Consider the following 22855-nt stretch of genomic DNA (forward strand, 5'->3'; position numbering starts at 1 on the left):
TATATATATATATATATATATATATATATATATATATATATATATATTATAATTATTAAAGATATATGCATGAGTGCAATAATATTGTGTCATACACATTCTGATAAAAAATAAAAAATTATAAATTATAAACAATATTGTGCTTATATATATAACCTATATAAAAATATATAACTTAAAAGTATGTAATATACAATTTAATGTACAATTTTTTTCTTTAATACGTTAAAATTGATATAATATGCATGATACGACTATTTGTACTACTATTCGGTTAAGTTGGTATGACATATATACTACTATTTCTTCATGTTGGTACTACACTTCCTTCCCCAATGTCTGGCAACACTGCGTAACACAAACGCCAACGTGTCCTCGGATACTCTAGAGGCGATAGCCCAACGTGCAAGCGCACTCTAAAGGGTTGCGAAGACCTAAACCCGAATGCCAACGTGTCTATGACACTCTGAAGGCAGCGATGATCAATGCAGATATGCACACGTATACCTCTGGCGAGGCAAGTGCCCAACGTGCTTACGCACTCAAGAAGGCGATATGAAGCTAAGCTAGAACTCAAAATAATACCTCAGCGAGGCAGTGACTAGATGCGCTAACGCAGTCAAAAGGCTTAGAGCCGTCGCCCGCGGCGTCTTATATAGGCGCCGCACCGAAATTTAACGGGAGCGGTGCACTTGGACACGGTGCATTTGGACACAGCCAATCACAGCACCGTATGATTAGAGACATTTGTAGGGTCCCTTGGAACAGCGACTTGTGATTGGACTGTGTCCAATTGCCCCGTGTCCAACTGATATACACCCAAATTTAACTGCGAGCGACGGCCCCGGCTCGGCGCGCTGCCGCGTAGCGGCGACGGCGTGAAGCCGCGGCGAGCGGCAGTCGCCCGCGAGCGGAACGTGCCTGGCGCACGGCCGCTTGCCGCTCGCTATCCGTGCGGACGACAGCTCCCGTACGAAACAATATAAAAATAATAATAATAATAATAAAATAAATTATTATTAAATTTTATTATATTAATACATATGTATTATTCATATAATACAATATACCATAATCATTGCAACGCTTTTCCTTCGCGTAGTCGGCTCGCGGAGACAGCGCTGACAAAATCTACGGCGATCGCTCAACAGAGTGAAACCCGGTTTCACTCCTACGACACTCGCGACTCCGGTCGACCTTCCGGAATTGGGCGCCAGGTACAGTCGGCCGTACCACCTTACTATTTTCACTAATCTTAGAACTGGTCGATCAGAGGAGCGTCGGTCGCCGGTGCGACCCTTCGGCAGCTCAGCCGCCCTTCGGTAGAGGGGCTGGTTCGATCGCGGTCGGAGATGCTTGAAGGAAGGATGGGGTTAACAATAAGACACGAGGGCTGTGATCTACTGTATCGGACACAGATTTATTTTCGACAGCTAATTGATTACAGGTCTTTATTCGCGCTCGCGACAATGTTCCATACGGCAGCGGGTCGTCTCGATTACGACCTTCAAAGTTCGCGACAGCTATTTTCACGATTGTTCGATGCGGCGGTGCGTGTTCGTCCTCGGTTACGACGGGGACGGTCGACAACGTTACCCCGACGCGTGAGCTTTCCTCTCTAGCGAGACGGATGCGGTTCCCGTTACCTCCCGTGTGGGGGACGGCCGGGCCTCGGCCGTCGACGCGTCTCCCGATCCGCGACTCCAAAATAACCACGCTAAGGGCCGTCTTTATGGAACGGACTCACCAAATCGTCGGTCGCGAATCGGTCGCAGTCGTCAGCGGGCAACGGCGATCCCCTTCCGGATCACGCAACCAAAATTAGTCCTGGAGCGGAGTCGGCCTTACGGTGTTCGTCGGCGTCGTCGTCCTTGCTGATGCAGCTTGGTGGGCGTCACGTCCTTTACACTTTGCCGTTTCACTGCGAAAACATGAGAGCTCTCGCTGGTTTGCGAGGCCGGATTTTATTCCCAATTTCTCCTCACCCTCCCCTCCCAATCCCTCTTCTCACCAGTTGGCGACCTTTGATTGGCTACTACTCCAGAACCGTTTATCTACCTTTGTTGTTTTTCTCTTTTTTGTTTGCATAACGGCAGCTTATCAATTTGTTGTTGCGACCTTGGACCTCGCATCTTCGACAGCCGTTATTTCAAGTTGCCTGTGAAGCCTCGCAGAGTCCGTGTTAGCTCAGCGGACGCTCCGGATCGCGGAGGATTCGCTGGCCGACACTGTGCTTCGGCCGCGACTGTCCTCCGCTCGTCCGTGATGTCGATCCGCTCCGCCCTTGCGGTTTCCTCGCGGCAGCTCCCAGTCTCCTTTGCTCTCTCTCCATCGGCAACTAATGTCAAGATCCCGGTAGCTCCGTAGTGCTGGCTCTGAAAGCATGTAGCCCTATCGGTCTGCCCTTTCTAGCAGGGATACTCCCCAAATTGCGGAAATTATTCACCTGATCTCCGGCCTCCAACCTGTCGTCTCTCTTCCTTTCCGCCCGTGGCGGCAGCTTCTTCTTCTCGTCGACTCCGATCTTGTTGACGCTCGTTCGACCATTCGCTCTTAATTTTCATACATTTTTCGCTATAGACGGGTGCGCATCCCCTCGCCTTACGGCTAGGACGCGACCCTCACACTTCAGCTCGGAAGCGCATTCCTGCTTCCTTAGCAACCCCCCAGTGACGGACGATCCTCAAAAATCGTCACGTCACATCATATATATTTTTCTTATTTGTTATATATAAAATTGAAATGCGTTTAAGCAATTTTGTGCAAACCATGAAGAATATTCTTTTATTTCAAAATATTCTCTATTATACAGAGTCTGATGCAAGCTGTATCGATAACAAAAAATTTATAAAAAACATTAAACTGAAAAAAATAATTGAAGTCATTTTGCAACCCGATGAAAAATTTTTTATACATAATTATATATAATTATATAAAATTATATATAATTTGACAAAAATATATAAAAATATATATAATGCATCATGCAATTATATATAAGTTTTTAAGACTTTATACATAATTTTGTATGATGTTGCCTGATGTCACCTGGATATAATTATATATGAAGATATATACCTATATAAAATTGTATAAATATATACTAACGTATGCATACTTATGCATAATGAGATATAATAATATATAATTACACAGAATGTGCGATTTGCGAATTACTTGTTACTTTGTATAATTATGTATACTAATGTATATGTATGCAGAAGTATATATAATTATATGTAAATATGTAGAATCATGCATATGTACATATAATCAAAATATAGAGCGATGTAGACACAAACAGTGGCGCGTTGCCGCGCGACAGCGGTTATCTTCAGAAGTAAACCATTTTTCTTTACACGGAGTTACCGATTCACGTGCGTTCATTAGCTCACAGAGAATAATTTATTCCTTGTCAACTATTGCGAATTTTGCAAAATGGTACATGACTTTTCTATTCAATTTAATCCGTTCTATCTTCACACGAGCGATTGTATGAAATATAACAGTACTTGTATAAGTATAAGTCAGCAAGATATCGTATAAGACATTAGAATCATTATTAACTCTCTTAATGTCAAAGTGATTCAGTAACTACCAAGACTAGGACTAGGACTCTATCAAGCAGAACAGATGAGGTAGTTCGAGTTCGAAACTACGGAAGGATATATGAAATAATTTTTTTCTCTATGTATATTAAGAAACTCTCAGTAAGTCCTTCTTTAAGTTTTAACATAGAAGAAACGAAAAAAGTTACTATTTATAGCATCAAAAGGCATTTGTATTATCGAAAATTATGCATAATTATGTATAATTTTATCTATTTAGATATAATTATGTATAATTATATATGAACAAATTTCATATATAATTTTGCATAATTTTGTATAAATATTTTTGCAAAATTATGCATGAAAAATTTTTCATCGGGTAATAAATACTAAAAAATTACTAGTGATTATGTATTACCAGTAATTCAGTAATTTTTTCGTTAGTATTTAATTTCTGGTGAATAATGATAATAAAATCACTATTAAATATTGATAGTAATCAAATACTGAGAATTATTGTGCGAATGTGAAAAATGAAAAAATCATAATATTTAAAAAAATATATTTATAATTCCTAATTTTCTTATGTCTTATAAACTACTAGGTATCGAAGATTGTCAATACACAACTCCAAACTTTTGTGAATCTTGAATCTTGCATTTCCTTTCATTTTCTTAAAGTACTTTACAATATTTATTATTTTATTAAAACGTTAATCTTTATTAAAAAGTACTTTATTAAAAAGTACTTTTTTAAAAAGTTAATGAAAAATTCTGAAAAAAATCTCAGAGCTCTAGGAGAAGAAAATAGACAATTGTTATTTCTTGCTATTTTTCAGTAAAGTTAATAGAATTTGAATAAAAAATTATTGCAACTAGTAATTTTGTAGATATTTTTGTAAATATCTTAGAAAAGTTGGATAAAAGTTGGATAAAAAATGTTTTCAAATAAAAGTTGTTTGCTTCTTTACATAGAATAAAATTCCGTAATAAAATAATGTATATTTCTATTTAAAAAAGCAAAGTTGACCTCGACCTGACCTTGGCGGGGCCACGCAAGGTCAAATCAATGATATTTTCTTATGTCCTCCATCGATCCATATAACTTTTATCTGAAATATTTTTGTCTGCCGGTTTTAGTTTTCGAGATATTGGGTTGTATCATTTAAAATGGGACACCCTGTATATATATATATATATATCGTGCTCCCATGTTAAATCAAATATTTAACGTGTTATATACACAAATTTTGTATATTTATTTATTGTTTCATATTATCCATTTTCCAAATTTTTCTTTCAAAATTACGCAGAACGCAACGTGTGAAAGACGAAACTGATGAGAGATGATCTAGCTTTGCGATAAGATTGCCGCTAGCTCGCTTTATGTGCCACGTCGCGCGGTCGCTCATCAGTGGTGAAATAAGAACAGAGCGATTAGACGTCTGTCCTTTTCTAACTTACTATCATTATATGGAGTTGGGCTATCGCACACAAATTGACATAACTGCATATGCATAGCATAAGATCGTATGGACCAATGAGCATCGAATATTAAGCATCGAACACCAATATGGCGACTTAATATTCGATGCTCATTGGTACATACGGTCTTATGCTATGCATATGCAGTTATGTCAATTTGTGTGCTATAGCCCTTACACTGCGAAAGTGCGCCTGACGGACGTAGTTAGGCGCATTTTGGTTAGATGACGTATCTAAAATGCGCCTAGCTCTGGCCGCTGAATCACCCCGGTAGCCGCTTACATGTTTCTCTCTGGTATCTCGAAACGAAATGAAAATTACAAAAGTGAATAAATTGATTAGACATTGACCAATGAAGTTACAAATATTCTAATAAATTTGCTCATTTTTGTCATTTTCACTCCGTTTTAAGATACACAATCGACCCTTTGTGCATTACGCAGAAAGTCCCGATTGGATACAACCAACCGATGCAAAGAATTATCTAGTGAATTACCAGATCGAACCAATCATTACAATCTGTATCCAATCGTACTATGGTCAATCGGGTCCCTCCCTGCGTTACGTATACTGTAGATTTTCGCATGCGTATCTCATTTGCAGTATTCACACTGCGTCCGATTTCCGACGTACAACATCCGATATCCAATAAGAGAACAGCTTTCTAATAGAGAATTCAATTCTCCATTAGAAAGCTGTTTTCCTATTGGATATCGGACGTCGTACGTCGGACATCGGACGCGGTGTGAATCTTTCAATTCGCACACCGTCAAGAATCGGGCCTCAGGTTAGATATTGACGTGTGTTCTGAAAGAGAATACGTGTTTATACTATCAGTTTATGGTAGAAATGGGTGCAACAGAAGATTCCGTAAGTTTATCCTCACTTATAATTAAAACTAATAATTATTATTTTATTTTATAAAAATATGCACATTATAATGAAAATATTACGTTAAAATGCATAACATTTACATGAGTTATCAGTTATATGACAACTATACATTAATTGTATTGCCACATATGCTGCTCCAAGTAGCCAAACTCAGCTTTTATTATTGGCAATCAGATCCTCACTGAAGTACTAAATCAAGCTGCATAAATTCCCTTTTAATATACTTTAGACATGTATTTACGATTTTCTATTTTTTCAAGATCTGTGGCAAAGAAATATTTCTCCTCGTTTGAATAAAATATATGGTATTTGCTTCATAGGTCATAAAAATCAATAAATGGGACGGTTCAGCTGTCAAGAATGCCTTGGACGATGCAGTCAAGGATGTACTGACAAATAAATATAATTATCTTGAAAACTTCTCTCTTCTTGATGGAAGGCTAGCACTTTGTGGAATCACAGTTACAATAGCTATCATAGCATTGTTGTGTGATTACTTATATCCATTCCCTACTTCAAAGCCTGTTCTAGTTATCTGTGTTTCTTTGTATTTCATATTGATGGGACTCTTGACATTATATACAACATATAAAGAGAAAGGCATATTTGTAGTTGCGATTCAAAGGTAAGTTTACAATCCGTAGATATTTATTTACACTTATACATATATCACTTATGGTATTCATGAAAAAGAAATCTAAAAAAAAAAAGAATAAAAAGTAAACTAAAATATGTGAATAAATTCTGCTAGTATTCAAATTGAAGCAAAATAAAAAGTCTTTATGAACCACTCATGAATATCTAGTACAAACTATGAAACTTATTGTGAGCAACAATTAAAAAATGCACAATTGGGGTAGAGAATGAGTATTAATAGTACGCACAATTAATTGAAGTGGAGAATGGATATTCATTATAATTGGGATAAAGGATTTGACATAGAAGGCTGATTGAGTGTATATGATAGGCCAAAAGTTAGTCATTTAGATGTCAAACATTACTATCCTGCCACAATATGATTTCAATTCACACTGGAAAGTGAGTGGCTCTTAAAGATTTCAATTTTTTCATTTTAAAATAAATTGATATGATTTTTCCGAATTTTAGAGATCGTGCAGGCTTCAACCCTGACTTGATTTGGGAAGCTAGCTCCTATTTGAAGAAATATGATGACAAATACAACTTGGTTTTGTCAGTTAGAAGCGCAACGTCTGGCAACATTAACGAGACGACCGTGACGAAGTCCGTTGCGAGTTTCATCGATGTTAACGGCGTGGTGATTCCAGAACTGATAGAGGCCGTTGTGATGACAATGCACGACAGTCTAACGTCGCAACGAAAGGAAAAGTAGCACAGTGTTTCGAAATTGGAATGATTTTTTTTTTTTTTACGAAAAAAGCCTGTGTTTACAAACTCTCAGTCCAATGTTCTCGCATTTCCGATCTCGTGCATAACGATGTAAATCATTTTCACAAGAAAAGAGTAAATTATATAATACATGTGTATTACAATTAATATACATCTTAAAACAAGTTAAACGTTATAAACTACCTTTTTTTTCGAGCAACCAAGTATTTCATATATATTTATTTTACTGTGCCTATCCTGTGTGCATTGCCAATAAAGTTGTTTGCATATGTTTTCTTAGTCTCCCTTCACGCACATTTCGTGCAATACATACTATATATGTTAATACGATACGAAAGAGTACGTAAATAATTTTATATGACAATTTGTTATATATTACGACGTCGAGTCGTGTAAATAATAAAAATTTATCGCGTACTTAGATCTTATCGAGAAATTACTTGTAAAATACAACACAGATACAACACAAATACAAGTTGATAGATATACAAAAATAAAAGGACAATATACCATTCCTAAAATATATAAATATAATATCAACATTTTCTACTCGAAAGTAGAAAATATTGTACCTCTTTTCTCGTATAGTTTATATATATATATACACACACATATGTGTATGTGTATATATATACACACATACATACATATATATACACACACACACACAGGGTATCCCACACTGATAGAACACCTGTTAAGGATAGGTAAGAGGTGAAATTTGGAACTGAAAGTTCCTCTTCCATCTTTGGATCCGACATTTTTATATATATATATATATATATATATATATATATATATATATATATATATATATATATATTAATATATATATATATATTAATTGAGTCTGACAATCTTTTAGCGCCCCGTGTGAGCGCTCAGGGTCGTAGGGCACCGTGGACTCCCTTAGGGGCCCTGCTTGTCCGTTTTATCCCCTTTTTTATATCACAGAAGAATAAATATGAATGAATGAGTGAGTGGGTGTATGGATGGCTGCCTGACCGGGGCTACGGGGTAGCAAGTTTTTAATGTATGGGAGTGATGTATGGGTGTTTTTGTGTGTGGTTATGAGTGCATGGATAATTTAAATGTTTTTAGTGCGAGTGGGCGGAGTGATTGCACTTTATGTGCCGGAGGGGGAGGGCATGTGTGGTATGTTTCCTTCGTGGGTGACTTGAATATTTTCTACATGTCGATGATTGAGTATCGTGAATGATTTTAGTGTGTACAAAAAGGGAAAACGGACAAGCAGGGCCTTTGAGGAACCCACGGCGTCTTACGTCGCTGAGCGCTCACTCAGGGCGCTAAGGGATTGGCAGACTAAATTAATAAGTTAATATCTCGTTAACTAATTGTCGGATCCAAAAATGGAAGAGGAACTTTCAGTTCCAAATTGCACCCTCTACCTACCCCTAACGGGTGTTATACCAGTTGTGAGACACCCTGTATGTGTGTGTGTGTATTTCTATAAAGTTATATAATATAAAAAAATTATTCCAAATTACATTTGTATCATACCGTTCCGTAATGTCTATAACATAAAGATCAATATCGATTTTTTGCAAGTCAAATGTTATTAAAATAATGTTACATTTTTTCTTTTTACGTGAAGTATATAAAGGCTGCGTTCCAAAGTTCACTGCCAGTACTGAAAATCTATAGTTCATGTTACATATGCTATAAAATTTCAGCACTGACAGTGAATTTCGGAACACAATCAAAGTAACATGATTCTTTGGCATGTTACAAAAGTACAATCGAGAAAAAATAAAGAGATTATCGAAAGAATCGAGCAAAAGAATCGAGTATCTAGAATTTCGAGTATATAAAACAAAATTTTTTTTCCGCATATGATTTCGTATGTAATATATTTTTAGAAAAGCTGTGGTGCATTGTCAGATGATTTGAGTGATATATATAATAAAATCCGACTTATATTTTTTTATCACTTGACGTTAAAAAAAAATACCATTTTTTGTAAACACTATATAAATAAAGCATTTCCTTTCTTAGCCATGCGTTGTATCGTCCTCAACGAAATCAGCCGCTTCTTCTCGCGTCACGCATTCAACGTGCGAAACTTTATTTCTGAATTTTACTCCGTAAAATTTATTCGCGTGATGTAATAATTCGGGTCTGTAAAATAAAACTCTATGTTATCATTTTTCATATTATATTCTTAAAAAAAATAATTTAATGAACGATTTTAAAAGAATTAATATTCCATTTAAAACTCCCGTGATGTGGAAGCTCCCCGGTTTGACTTTTAGATTGGTGCTACGCGATCTCTTGGATTTATTTCCGACGTTTTGCACATGAACAAGTTCGCTTCTTCAGGGAGAAGAGCAACCTGAAACCTTGGTCTTTTGAAGTTGCATCTTTCCTTAGAGAAGTAAACTAAAATGTCACGAAATAAACTTAGCGTTGTATTTGTTCGGAAATAAATCCATGAAAAATACGACATCAACTTGGAAACCAAACCAAGCAAAATCAATATTAGTTAAGGTTCCTAGCCCCCCATTGTCTATCTCTTTTTTGACATCAGAAGCGAGAAAATGCTAAAAATTCTTGCGAAATACGTTAAAATAAAAATATATATCCATAAAGTAACACTTGCAATCGATTAAACAAATTTGTAAGATATTCCGTGCACTCCCCTTTTGCTTTAACAATCAATAATTTGTCGTAAATTAACGTGACAATTAATACGATACAATTAATCTTTTTAATATATTTCTTCGCCTATTTCTATTCAGATTAATTTACAATAAATTATTGTACGAGCAAAAGGGGAGTGCACGGAATATCTTATAAATTTGTTTAATCGATTGCAAGTGTTACTTTATGGATATATATTTTTATTTCAATGTATTTCGCAAGAATTTTTAGCATACATTTTCTCGCTTCTGACGTCATTAAAAAGAGATAGACAATGCGAGGGGCCAGGAGCCTTAAATATCAGTGAAACGAAAACACTTAAAACATTTTTAAGTAAATCTTAGCAAGATTAGCGTTGCGTCGCATTACCTAAATGTCGTAGTGATGAACTGAGCGTCTGAACTAAGTTCATGGATCATGTCTGCCACTGCTTTCCTGTGCTGTGCGTCCAAAGCTTGATCGATTTCGTCAAACAAGTAGAATGGTGCGGGGTCGCACTTCTGAATTGCGAATATCAATGCTAATGCTACAAGCGATTTCTGTCCACCGGATAGTTGGTTCATTTCTCGCATTTCAGCTCTATGTCCCGTGAATGACACTCTTATACCTAAAATCGATAATTATGTTCAACATATAAACTTTTAGTATTGCACAGGTGAAAATTTATTATCTTACTGTTTACGAACGATCGAAATTTATAAAAAGCTAAAAATGGCTCTAATGTATTAAATACAATAAAAATAATTAAGAAGGAAAGAGCATGTATATATAAAAACTAGGCACAGTTGTTAAAGTGCAATTATATATTGTAACATAATGAAATATAAATGTTATTTATGTTTCGACCCGATTTGGGTCTTCTTCAGAAAAATATAAATATAAACGCAAAGGTCAACTATAGCAGAAGACCAAAGAAATAGAATAAAACACCGCAAAACGCAATTAAAAATATAGGTCAAACTTTAATTGTTTTGAGGACTATTTTTCCATCTGCGTTTGTGGTTCATCGTTAACCTAAACGTTGTTGGCCACCGTTGTCGATTTGTCCATGAAGGGAGGATTTATACTTCTTTTTTAATGCGAGTTCGACCTGTATTTTTAATTGCGTTTTGCGGTGATTTATTCTATTTCTTTGGTCTTCTGCTATAGTTGACTCTTGCGTTTATATTTATATTTTTTTTAAGAGGACCCCAAATCGGGTCGAAACGTAAATAACATTTATATTTCATTACATTACAATATGTAATTGCACTTTAACAACTGTGCCTGGCTCTTACATGCTCTTTCGTCTTCCATTATTTTTATTGGATTTTACGACCGAAATTTGTTCGTAAACGAAATTTGCTGGAACCGGTCAGAGAGACCGCGAGGAAATCGGCGTGAGAAGGAGCGGGAAAGACAAAGAAATAAATGGAAAAATTATGAGCATCAATGACATTCTAAGATGAGAGAGATTGACGAATCGTAATTAGCTTAAGGATAGAAGCTACATGGATCAAGGAGACTGGAAAGAAAGATAAATTTCGTAGAAGACCTTCATACACTGCGCGGGCTAACAGAATTCTTTATTATACCTTGTCCCGCCTCGATAATGTTCATTCACCCGGTAAGCGCTTACGACGATCACAACGACAAAAAATATGAATTGACCGACGTACGAAACGGTTAAATCGTCACGGAAGCCAAGTTCAAATCTTTTTCTTCTCGAAAGCGAATAATAAGACCTCGAGAATCTTGTAGGGATTATTTATATGTCACTTTGAAGATGATCGCGACCATGCGACGGGATTCGGTTGATGATGAATTATAACTGCCAGCTACTTCTCCTAACGATCTAACCAAATTTTCGGCTGAACAACGGTTATAATTCGTTTTTGATCTTGCGGATACTCGACGTCGGTGGTGATCATTTGCGCGAGAGACGCGTTTTCACACAAAGCAAGTATGATCGCGTAAAGTTCGAAGACGCTGCCGGACGGAGACAAACGCGAGCGTTAGTTGTGATACATAATAATGACTCTGCGATCTTGAACACTTACCAACACCAATAAATCTGTCAGAATCAGCTGGCTCAGCTGTACCGTCATCCTCCTCATCGCCATCCGCAGTTTTCATGACCAATTGCGCGTGTCCCGAAGGTACAAGCTTATTAAACACATCACTGAAATACTTGCTCACCTTAAAAAAGAAATATTTTCACGTAAAATTGTCATAAAGAATTTTTTAATATTATATTTCAAACAAATATTTAAAAACTCATTGTATGAAACCCAATGCAAAACTTTTCCCTCTTTTTTTTCTTTATTAGTTTGATTACGTACTTGTTTAAATGTAAATTGTATTGCTTCACATTTGCGCTGCTCAAGCACCGACATAAGCTCTTTTATTTTCTCGTCACCTCTATCTAACTCCTCTTTCCGTTTCACTAATTTCTCTTTTTGATCGCTAAATGACATGAACTGATCCAAGGCTTTTTTATTTACATGGCTAAAAACAAATGAATGTGACGAAGAAGTTTATAACACAAGTTTATAACATACATTTCTCTCTCTTATGTAGTCTTTAATAAAAATACATGATTCTTAAAGGAATGCTGATTGAAAAGTCGATGACAAACTCAAACAATGTCGATAACGCAGAAACGATCATTACTAACGCAATTATGTAATCCTTTTCGTATTTCTTGTATATATAGAATTTATGTAAATATGTGTTGCTTTGTTTTACCATATTCAGCGGAAAACTTAAGTAGATATATGTAGAAATCTTTCTGCAAATTTTCCGGATATTCTTAAACTTTTGAATTCAGATGCAAAGTAGAACAATGTTCTTCAAAATTGTTCTGTTTGGAGCATCCACACTTTTGGTATATATAAGCTGCGGAATTTTTAGATTAAGCAAATATTACGCTGACAGCTTGAGATTTTACATTTAAATTTGTTTTCATTTTCGCATATTGAGCAATGCTCCTATTTATTTCTGCACGTACTTTCATCGCATAAAAGCATTTGTAATTCTGTACAACTAATACGACGTAAACTGCAGAAAAATGTCAGTATACTGTCGGTAAGATTTCAATTTCAACATCTCTTTAATAGTCATATTTCTGTCGGACATAATCAGTTCATCAAAACACGTACCTATATTTCTTCAAATGATTATTCGCTTTTTCCATCTCTCTGAAAAGCTGTTTCGTGGTCATTGTACTAAATTTAGAATAAGCCTCATGACTAGGCAATGCACCGAGTTCGGTAATTTTCTGCGTACATTCCACTATTTTTTGTTGCAGGATATTTAATTTGCTCGCCAATTTTTCCAGATCTTTTGCGTCAGCCTCTATCTTTTCCTGTGCTTCTTTTTCTTTTAGTTTCCATTTTTCGACATCAGCAGATTCCGCTTTTTGCTAAAAAAGAAAATCACAAGAAAGTAATTGAAGAAAGTTTTAGTTCAAAAAGTATATAAACAATATTGTCATATTGACAAACGTCTTGCTTACTTTCTTCATTGCACTCGTTACTTTTTCATTCTGCGCTTTAAAGTCGTCGTTTACTTTTACTAATCTCTTTTCTATATCCGCCAACTGAATTTTTGATGAGTCGAGCTGCCGTTGCCGATCCTCGACCGATATCTCTTGCAAAGCTTGAACAAGCTCATCTTTCCTTCTCACCAAATTATTTGTTAATAAATTTTCTAACTTATTTTTCTCTGCTTCTAATTGCATTCTTTTTGCGAATGCCTCCTTGTTTTCCTTTGTTAGACGTCTTATGTCGTCATTCAAAGTATCGACCTGTACAAACATTATCAGTAACGAATTAAAAATACAACGAATTCTTAGGCTAACTGGATTAATTTTTACGAAAATAAATTTAAGAATAAAACATTTATATGCTATTAAAGAAATAAAAAGAAAATGTTAATTCAACTCAATCCTACTACATGCACACCTGATGCTGATCTGCGACAGATAATTGCGCCATAAGTTCTTGATGAAGTTCACTTTCCAAACCGTCTTTAGTCGCGCGCATCGCTTCTAAACTAGATGTACACTGTGCAAGGCTTCTTTCCTTTGGCGTTCGGTACCTTTCTATCGCGCTTAACTCCTCCTTCATAAGACGTATTTCTGCCTTCATTTTGTCATATATATCTCTGTTAAAAACAGATTGTTAATTAGAAGAAGCTAGTTAATTCCAGGAATTAGTATTCAAACATGAATACTTTGAATATATAAAACTGTTAGTTATAAGTTATAATTGGAGTCTAATAAATATCACTTAAATCACTTACTTAGCTTTACTATTTCTAGTTTCAGTTCTCTGCATTTCGCTAACATAAGAACTAATATTTTGGTCCGCCTTTCTGATCTCCTCTTTAACCGTCGTTAATTGATTCTCGAGAGTAGAAATCTGAGACATTAATTCCGACCTTGTTTTCTGTATCTCAAGACGTGACTTGAGTGTATTAAAATATCCACCAGTTAAGGAACCTTTGGATGAAACTTGATCTCCTTCTAATGTAACGCAATCCAGACCAGATGTTCGTGCTAAACTCGTCGCTGCTTCCAAATTACGGCAAATTAAAGTTTTTCCAAATATATATCTGAAGTAAACATATAAATATCAATATATCTATGTTGTGTCAAAAAAATAATCGTAAAAAATGAATCTTACCTCAATGCCTTATCATATTTAGGATCATAATTCAGTTTGGATATCATGGGTATAGCATCGGAAGTCTGCGGATAATCGATATTTTTCACGTGAAGTCTATTTAGAGGCATAAAGGTTACTTCACCCGGCAAACGTTGATTGTTCATTTCTTTCAAAATCTTCGTACCAAACTTATCAGTCTCCACAATGTGATGGAATAACCGATTTCCAGCTGTTACTTCTACTGCCATGTAAACACTTTTGTCGCAATTGAAGTTTTCAATTACAGGCCCGTAGTAACTGCTCACTTCATGAGCCATATCCTTCCGTGTACTGAGGAATCGAAAATATAATTAATATTTATATTTTAATAATTAAATTTATTATATTTTATTAATAAAATATTAAAATAAGTCTTACCGGAAAGTGTCCAATACTTTACGCACACTGTCTCTACCATTCAAAATAGGTTTACCAGCCATGGATCTCAAACTTTGATCCGCTTTCGCCAAATCCTCTTTTAAACCAGATAAATTAAGTTGCAGTACACTCTCTTGCCGATATCTGTAATTTAGTTCAATATTTTAATTGAATTTTTAAGATTAATTTTCACATGCATAGTTTATTCAACCTAAGAGAATGAGATCTAAAAAATTTTGTACTTAAGCAAGTATTTCAATATATTTATTATGTTTGTTGCTTGTGCAAATAATTTCAGAAACTTAACGAGCCAATCATAATAAAAAAAAAAACATTACTGTTCTTTTCGATTTGCTTGACATTGGTCCTTCGATTTAGTGAGGTCATAATATTGCTTATTATGATCGTCTATCGATGTACGTTGCCGTTCCATCTCGCGTGTATGATCCCCTATCTTTTTCTCCAAGGAGACTTGTTTTTCTCCATCACGTTTCAAATCTTCGCTAATTTTCTTCTGATGCTCCTCTTTATCCTTTATTTGCTTGGTAAGTTGTCTAAGCTCATTTTGTATCCATTTATCCCGCTCATCCTGTAATAAAAGTAACAAATACTTTAAAATATTTTACCAAAGTATACTTTATGTATGTATGCATGCATGCATGCATGCATGTATGTATGTATGTATGTATGTATGTATGCATGCATGCATGCATGCATACATACATACATACATACATACATACATACATACATACATACATACATACATACATACATACATACATACATACATGCATGCATGCATGCATGCATGTATGTATGTATGTATGTATGTATGTATGTATGTATGTGTATGTATGTATGTATGTATGTATGTATGCACACTTTTATATATATATATATATATATATATATATATATATATATAAATATATATATATAAAAAATATTAAATTTACGTTATACAATTATATATATTGAATTATTTTACCTTTGTAGTAAATTGACTGCCACGGCCTTGTTTAGCATATAATTCTTTGCGTTTCTGCTCCTTCAGTTGTAATTCTCGCGTACATTCCTCTTCAACGCGTTTCATTCGTTCGTACTGCAAGAAAATGTTTCTCGTTTTAATATTGTCTATAATTTAGATATATCTATATGTATCGATTACCTGAATATTCCCTCACCTCTGGTTTAATAGACTTCAGCTCATCTTCTCGAATAGCGATATTACCTTTCAGCTTTTCCAACTCTTGTTGAGCACGTTTTCTGCTGTCATTGTCACCTTTTACTTCTTCCAATAAATCATTGATGGTTAAAGTCAACTTGGTCTTTTCTTTTAACAATTGCTGCTGTTCCGCACTAAAAATTGTAAGTATTTAAGTGTACTGAGCATAAAGATCCTAAAATAATATCTAACAGTAAAATATACCTAAGAGTATCTCTTTCTTCCTTGGCAGTCTGCACCTCTTTCTTTGATTCTTTCAAACGCTTTGTAGCTGCACGTACCATCTCCTGTGCAGTTTTTGCTTCTGCTCCTAGTCTTGCTTGCTCAGCTCCGCTGTTCGCTCTGGACTCTTCGAGTTCTTCTAATTTCCTTTTATTCTCTTTAAGTTCGCGTTCGTGAATAGTATACTCTAAACAACGACGTTGCTTGTCCCAACGTTGATATTCTTTTAACTCTTCCTTCTCTTCTTCAAGTGTTTTCAAACGTTCCTCTGTAATAAAATAAAAGTTACCTATTGTACTTTGTTTATGCTCCATTATTTTTCTAATCTTAAAGTTTTGTGTATGTGTTTACCTATTGTTCGCAGAAAGTCCTCAATTTTCTCTAATTTTCCTTCTGTTTCCTTCAAAATTGATTTTGACTCTTCTCTCCTATCATCGTATACTCTAGTACCTGCTACTTCTCTCAGTAACTTCAATCTTTGAGAATCTGGTGCTGTTGCCATTTGATTTATCTATAAGAAAAAAAAATTTCAAATAGTAAATAAGAGTTATATTTAATTGTTATAGTATCTATAAACATTCTGTAGCAACCTTTCCTTGCTTCACAATATAATAAGGATTGGATCTAGAAAATCCTGCAGACTCCAATAAATTCATTACATCATTCCTTGTCACTATCTTTTTGTTGAGAAAATATTGATCTTTTTTGGAACCAATTACTCTTCTTAAATATACCTCATCTTTATCAATCTGAGAAAACAAATTTTTACAATATATAAACGTATATTCCAATGCATCAGTTATTTCAACAAATAATAAACATTGTACAATATATTCAAGTATATAATAATATTACTTTAATAGCAATTTTAGCTAAAATAATAACTTACTGGTAATCTGCCATCAGAGTTATCAAATATGATTTCTACATGGGCAGATATAACACGAGGTCCTGTTCCCTCATGAAGCAGTGCTTGTCTTTGCTCTGGTCTGAGATGAGAGAATTCATCACTCAAAACAAATTGGATGGCATAAAAGAAATTACTCTTGCCAGAACCATTTCTGCCAACTTATAAGGAAACATTGAATTATATGATATATTTACATATATAAAGTTTAGCTCTATAGTTTACTGAAATGTTTGAGAATACATACCTACTACATTATGTCTTGGATCAAAAGGCTCAACAACTGTCTGTTCACGATAGGATTTAAACCCTTGAATAATCACCTGTTTTAATAATAAATAATTTAAAAGATTTAAAAATAAATAATTTATAAGATCAATCTGAAGTTTGACTATATCATAGAAGCTATCTTTTGGGAAGATTATAGCAGGATAGAAGTTACAAGTTATAAATAATACTTAAATCTCAAGCTGGACATATTGATATTTTGATATTACCACCTTTTTCTAATTTCTTCCTAGACTTTTTCAAATATTTTAACGTTATAAAAAATATATCAGACAACAAACCTTGATATACTTTAGATTAAGATACCAAAAAACATGTCCAGTTTGAAGGTTATTTGACAGATAAAGACAAAATGAATATTAAATGAGACTGAGACTTTTTGAACCTTGTGAGACAACCTTGTTTTTAGATATCAATTTTGATTTCTATTCTTTAATACTTAACGTCTTGTTCTTTATTTAAAATATTCAAAATGCGAGAAATGAGGAATGTAAGCGTCTACTCGGAAATAGAGTGTAACGCATAAAGTACTGTAAAAGAAGGTTGTGATATGATCCTGTTTGCTATACCTGTTTGATGTACATGATGTGGCAAGAAATCAAACGAACATATTGGTGTCAATGTTATTCGAAAACAAAATCGCAAAACGTGAACTTTCTTTCACCGAGCACAACGAAAACATTCAACCAACTTGTTGGCAGAACGACATTTGTAAAATGTGCAGGTTGACAACTACGAAAGATCTCCAGATTTGGGCGGGAGTCTGGCGAGCACAGGGACCCGATTCTCTAACTAGTTGCGTATACTTAAATTTTAAGTCTATTCTACAATTGCGTGAACGTGGTTGTAAGAGTTGTAAGTGATTACGACACCAATCAGAGTAAAGTAATCAGTGAATAAAACATTCGGATTGGTTGACTCTTACGTTCACGACTACGCTTACGCAATTGTAGAATGGGCTTTACTGCGCAGCTATTTTATGGTGTTACGTCCACGATAGATAACTATATAGGGAAATTTGAAAGTAGTGAAATCAGTGACTTACGTGGACGATCAACAGAGTGATGACTCCGCTTTTGGGTCACCCTGCTTTTCACCGAGTTTACCCTGGGTCTCCGGAGTCTGGCGAAACGATTGATGAATCTGGCGAAAAATCAGCGGTGCTTGTTCTCCTGGCTCGGCCTCGGATGTTCCGACACTACGCGAGTTAATGCGGCCCCCGATTCAGAATTTTGATTTCGCAACGTTTGAAATATGAAGGGTAGGCAAAAGTAATTGCAACACAGTCGGATTTTACGACTAATTATAATATTCTGAATAGGTACACGAAAGCTATCAGAGACTAATTATGAGAAGAGAATAATTGCCTTCTCTACAAATGCGCGCATTTTTATATGTCGCTTTGTCACTGAGAGTCGTTCTCCGATTGGTCCATGGAGTTATGGCGAGGAAAGAGATAACGGTTTCTTTAGGTCGATTTCAAGACTCTCCAGCAGCACGCAGCATTCGGCATTTTAATTATAATGTTTAAAGCGTCTTCTACAATGGCAGTAGGAGTAGTAGTAAGAAATAAGCAGTAAGTAAATAGACCAATCACAATCGATTATTTTTGAAACGTGAGAATGGAATTGGTCAATTTGCTTACTGCTTATTTCTTACTACTACTCCTACTGCCATTGTAGAAGACGCTTTAACGCTCGCAAATATACATACATACTTTGAGCACGTACTTACATCTAGTAACATAGGGTAAAATGTCTAGTGATGTCTGAAATCAGACAAGTCGGCCTCCCGGTCTATAATAATATATTATTAATGTTCTAAAATAGATCCGGACGTTACAATAGGTTTATTCTTTCGACTTGACCTAGGGCTGCACTGGAACTGTACTAGTTGAAAAAAGTTTAAGATAATGCAGACCAGTGCAAAGATACATATGGGTTTGAAAAGAACGGGTAAGAGCAAGTTAGAGCAGTGTAAGATGGCGGACAACATGGCTGGATTAAATAACATAGATCAATTTATGGTCATGTTTTCGCACTTATAGCATTTTATGTTTTGTTGAACAATCCTATTTCTTTTAAAAACTGTTTTGTGTTGGATACACATACAACAAATCCCTCCGAAAAAACGTCCAAGAGCCTTCCCAGGATGTCTTTCGAATATTTTGTGCTGTTTGGATAACATTCTAAATACTTCTTTTATGTCATTCTACATTATATATTTATTATATATTTATCTACATTATATATTTATTATATATTTAAGTATTTACTTACTGTTTATAGATTCCGTCGTCGGATTATTTCTTCTACGTAATGTCAACTAGGTATACCGATTTTACAGGTTATAGATACAAATTTAAATTTTTTCGGTTAGCTGCCCTGCACTGCTTGCTCTACCTCCAGACCTAGGGCAGTCAGTTCACTGAACTCGCTGCACTAGTTCAGCCTGCACTGTTCGAAAGAACACATTTTCTTGCACTGTTCTGATCGAAAGAACGCATTAGTGCAAACTTCGTGAACTAGTGCAGCCAGTTCAGGTCGAAAGAACAAACCTAATGGTATAATTAAACCTGCGCAGTAAAATTTACGTATACGCAACTAGTTAGAGAATCGAGCTCCAAGGTAGTGATCATGAATCTTTTTTCCTAGTATGAACTCGTGAAAAGTGAAAATTTTGTAATAAACTCATGAAAGATGAAAACCATTAAACTCATGAAAAATGAAAGAATTAGGCTGAGAGCACAGACTTTTGCATAATGCATAACGCATAAGGAAATCAACCAATCAGAAACCTTTATTTCCCTCCCAGGATAGAAATGAATGACTCTGATTGATTGATTTCCTTATGTGTTATGCATTATGTGTTATGCAAAAGTCTGTGCTCAGGCCCTTAACGTGAATTTGTAAGTAAAATAAATATTACAATATACTCAAGACAACACCAAATTGCAATGGATATCTTTAGAATTTTTTCAGCATGTTTTTAAGATATAGTGATGTCTTTAGAACGTCCCTTGGAGGTCTGCTTGTCTGGGATTACTTTAGGATTACTTTAAATTATTAAAAGATAAAATATTCTATTCATATTAAAATTATAAATCTGCAAAAAATATATATTTTGTATAAAATAATACATAAAATACATGCAATAAATACATAAAATAAACTTATATTTTACTTACTGCATACAATTTATAATATATTACACTTTAGCTTTCTGATGCATACGTATCTTAACTTTGCAAACTTCGTTGATATGCTTTCACTGCTAATACGTCATCACGCTTCAATTGGCTTTCGTTGTTCATTTTTAATGGACGTAGGATTCTTATGTCAAATGCCAATTGTCGTATAACCATAAAAATTAAAGTCACTATAAGAAATTCTACTCACTTTGTATATAATGGCTTGGTTTACATCGTACTCTTAATATCGATGATATATATTAACAACGGTATATTAAACTGGTATAATACTCATCAACAAAACGTATTGTTTTGATAGAATACGTCGCTGTTGATATGCATTGTCGATATTAATATTATCTAATAGAAAGTTACTATTTAGTACGCGTATCAAGTGCACGATGTAAACCAGGCCAATATACAAGTGTAGTATGACATTGACTACGTTTACACAGCAACGTTAATCCTGATTAGTAACTATCGTAGTTAGTAAATTCTCGAATCCAATTGGGGGGTATATTTTTAGATATAAAAGAATATACAAATAAAATCCAAGAAGTCACTAACTACGGTTGTTACTGATCCGGATTAACGTTGCCGTGTAAACGTAAGGATTATTATTCACATTTAAACCACATCGCTTGATGCTTAAAAATTTTCATGGAAACTTACACAATTTACATGTAAAGAAGAACATATACGAGCAAATTGAAATTCGCATGTACTTGACCAGAAAAAAACTCCGATTGGAAAACTATTTTTTTAAATCGTTTGTATTTTGTATGAAGAGTTTTGAAGTGCAATTGAAAAGATTTGTGAGTCATTCTATTACTTGTAATTAATTGTTCTTTTTTGGACCATATATTTAGTCGGAAATAATGACCGGAGGTAAATTAAACAAAGATTCGGTATGGTATCGTTTGTATTTCGTATGAAGAGTTATGAAGTATCATTAAAAAGGTTTGTGAGTCATCTAGATAATTTTAATTAAGTATTAAAAAATCATATATTTGGCCGAAATATCGATCTCAAACGCTGCTGTGAAAGTACCGATCGGTGTACTATCTAGTATTTCAATATTCGTGGTTCTTTTTAGGGTAATTATGTACAATAAAGGCCTTTTTCGAATTTTGATATCTTTTTGTAGCTCTTTTGGTAAAAATATTTATTTTGACTCTAATATTGATAATCAATCGGGGGAGCCCGAAAAATATGCAAGTTATATATTGTTTTAACTTTTTATTTTTTTTTTACTTATCGAACATTGCTGCTTCTCTTATAGAAATATCATACTAAGAATCATTGATAATTACTTATTTTCAGTATTAAAAATACTGGATAATAAGTAATTATCAATGATTCTTAGTATGATATTTCTATAAGGGTTTCCCACAATTTAAACAAGTTACTGATCTTTTAACCACATTATGTAACTGCAATATCGAACGACTAGCGGGGGCTGCGCCCCCCGCAACTCCCGCTCAAAACTAACCTAACCCAACATATCGTCACATTAGTCGTTAGTCATTGTTTATTAAAAAATTATTAAGAAAAAAAGTTGAACACTTTAATAAACAATGACTGACGGTTAATGTGACAATAGGTTGGGTTAGGTTAGTTTTGAGCGGGGTGCAGCCCCCCGCTAGTCGTTCGATATTGCAGTTACATAATGGCTGCACTCAGCAGACTCAACAGTTGCACAACAGTTGAGTAATTTGTCAATGGCTGCATTCAGTAGACTCAACAGTTGAGACATCTGTTTCCGATGGATCGAACTCCGCTATGAATTTTCTACTGGATTCGTTTGTGATATCGCTACTAGTAAAGATGGCTACTTCTAATGTATTACTTTAAAATAAAAGCGGATAAGGTTAAGTTAAGAGTAGTTTGACAGTAAAATTAAATTTGAAATACTTACGAATAATTTATAAAACAACATTGCATTATAAAGTTATGTTATATTATTACAGGAAATCTATACGTTCATACAGGACCT

General features: G+C 34.8%; 2 protein-coding genes across 2 annotated transcripts; one reads left to right on the forward strand and one right to left on the reverse strand.

The window, feature by feature from the left end:
* Window positions 1–5744: 5744 nt before the first annotated feature.
* On the forward strand, window positions 5745–7503 carry LOC116850471 (probable signal peptidase complex subunit 2). The gene is made up of 3 exons (XM_032828797.1): window positions 5745–5905; window positions 6250–6554; window positions 7037–7503. The coding sequence occupies exons 1-3, from the start codon at window positions 5876–5878 to the stop codon at window positions 7278–7280; spliced, it is 579 nt and encodes a 192-aa protein (XP_032684688.1). The 5' UTR covers window positions 5745–5875; the 3' UTR covers window positions 7281–7503.
* Window positions 7504–9151: 1648 nt separating this feature from the next.
* Window positions 9152–18429, reverse strand: LOC116850470 (structural maintenance of chromosomes protein 3). Its single transcript, XM_032828796.1, has 19 exons — window positions 18239–18429; window positions 17629–17704; window positions 17364–17542; window positions 17065–17223; window positions 16826–16985; window positions 16457–16742; window positions 16212–16386; window positions 16016–16129; window positions 15363–15613; window positions 15025–15168; window positions 14626–14937; window positions 14243–14554; window positions 13903–14104; window positions 13455–13745; window positions 13099–13361; window positions 12280–12445; window positions 11998–12136; window positions 10328–10565; window positions 9152–9436 (listed from the first exon to the last, which is right to left on the reverse strand). Exons 1-19 carry the CDS (start codon window positions 18251–18253, stop codon window positions 9310–9312), a joined length of 3609 nt encoding a protein of 1202 aa, XP_032684687.1. The 5' UTR covers window positions 18254–18429; the 3' UTR covers window positions 9152–9309.
* Window positions 18430–22855: the final 4426 nt, after the last annotated feature.

Source organism: Odontomachus brunneus, unplaced genomic scaffold (genome assembly GCF_010583005.1).
Source record: "Odontomachus brunneus isolate Ranch 3 - 2012 unplaced genomic scaffold, Obru_v1 Obru_scaffold_146, whole genome shotgun sequence".
NCBI lineage: Eukaryota > Metazoa > Arthropoda > Insecta > Hymenoptera > Formicidae > Odontomachus > Odontomachus brunneus.

Excerpts from the sequence above, each read along its gene's own strand:
- LOC116850471 (XM_032828797.1), top strand. The coding sequence starts at position 5,876 with ATGGTAGAAATGGGTGCAACAGAAGATTCC. Across the intron at positions 5,906-6,249 it reads TGGGTGCAACAGAAGATTCC|GTCATAAAAATCAATAAATG; the intron begins GTAAGTTTATCC and ends TTTGCTTCATAG. Across the intron at positions 6,555-7,036 it reads TTTGTAGTTGCGATTCAAAG|AGATCGTGCAGGCTTCAACC; the intron begins GTAAGTTTACAA and ends TCCGAATTTTAG.
- LOC116850470 (XM_032828796.1), bottom strand. Across the intron at positions 17,224-17,363 it reads ACTCTGATGGCAGATTACCA|ATTGATAAAGATGAGGTATA; the intron begins GTAAGTTATTAT and ends TTGTTTTCTCAG. Across the intron at positions 14,105-14,242 it reads ACTAGAAATAGTAAAGCTAA|AGATATATATGACAAAATGA; the intron begins GTAAGTGATTTA and ends TGTTTTTAACAG.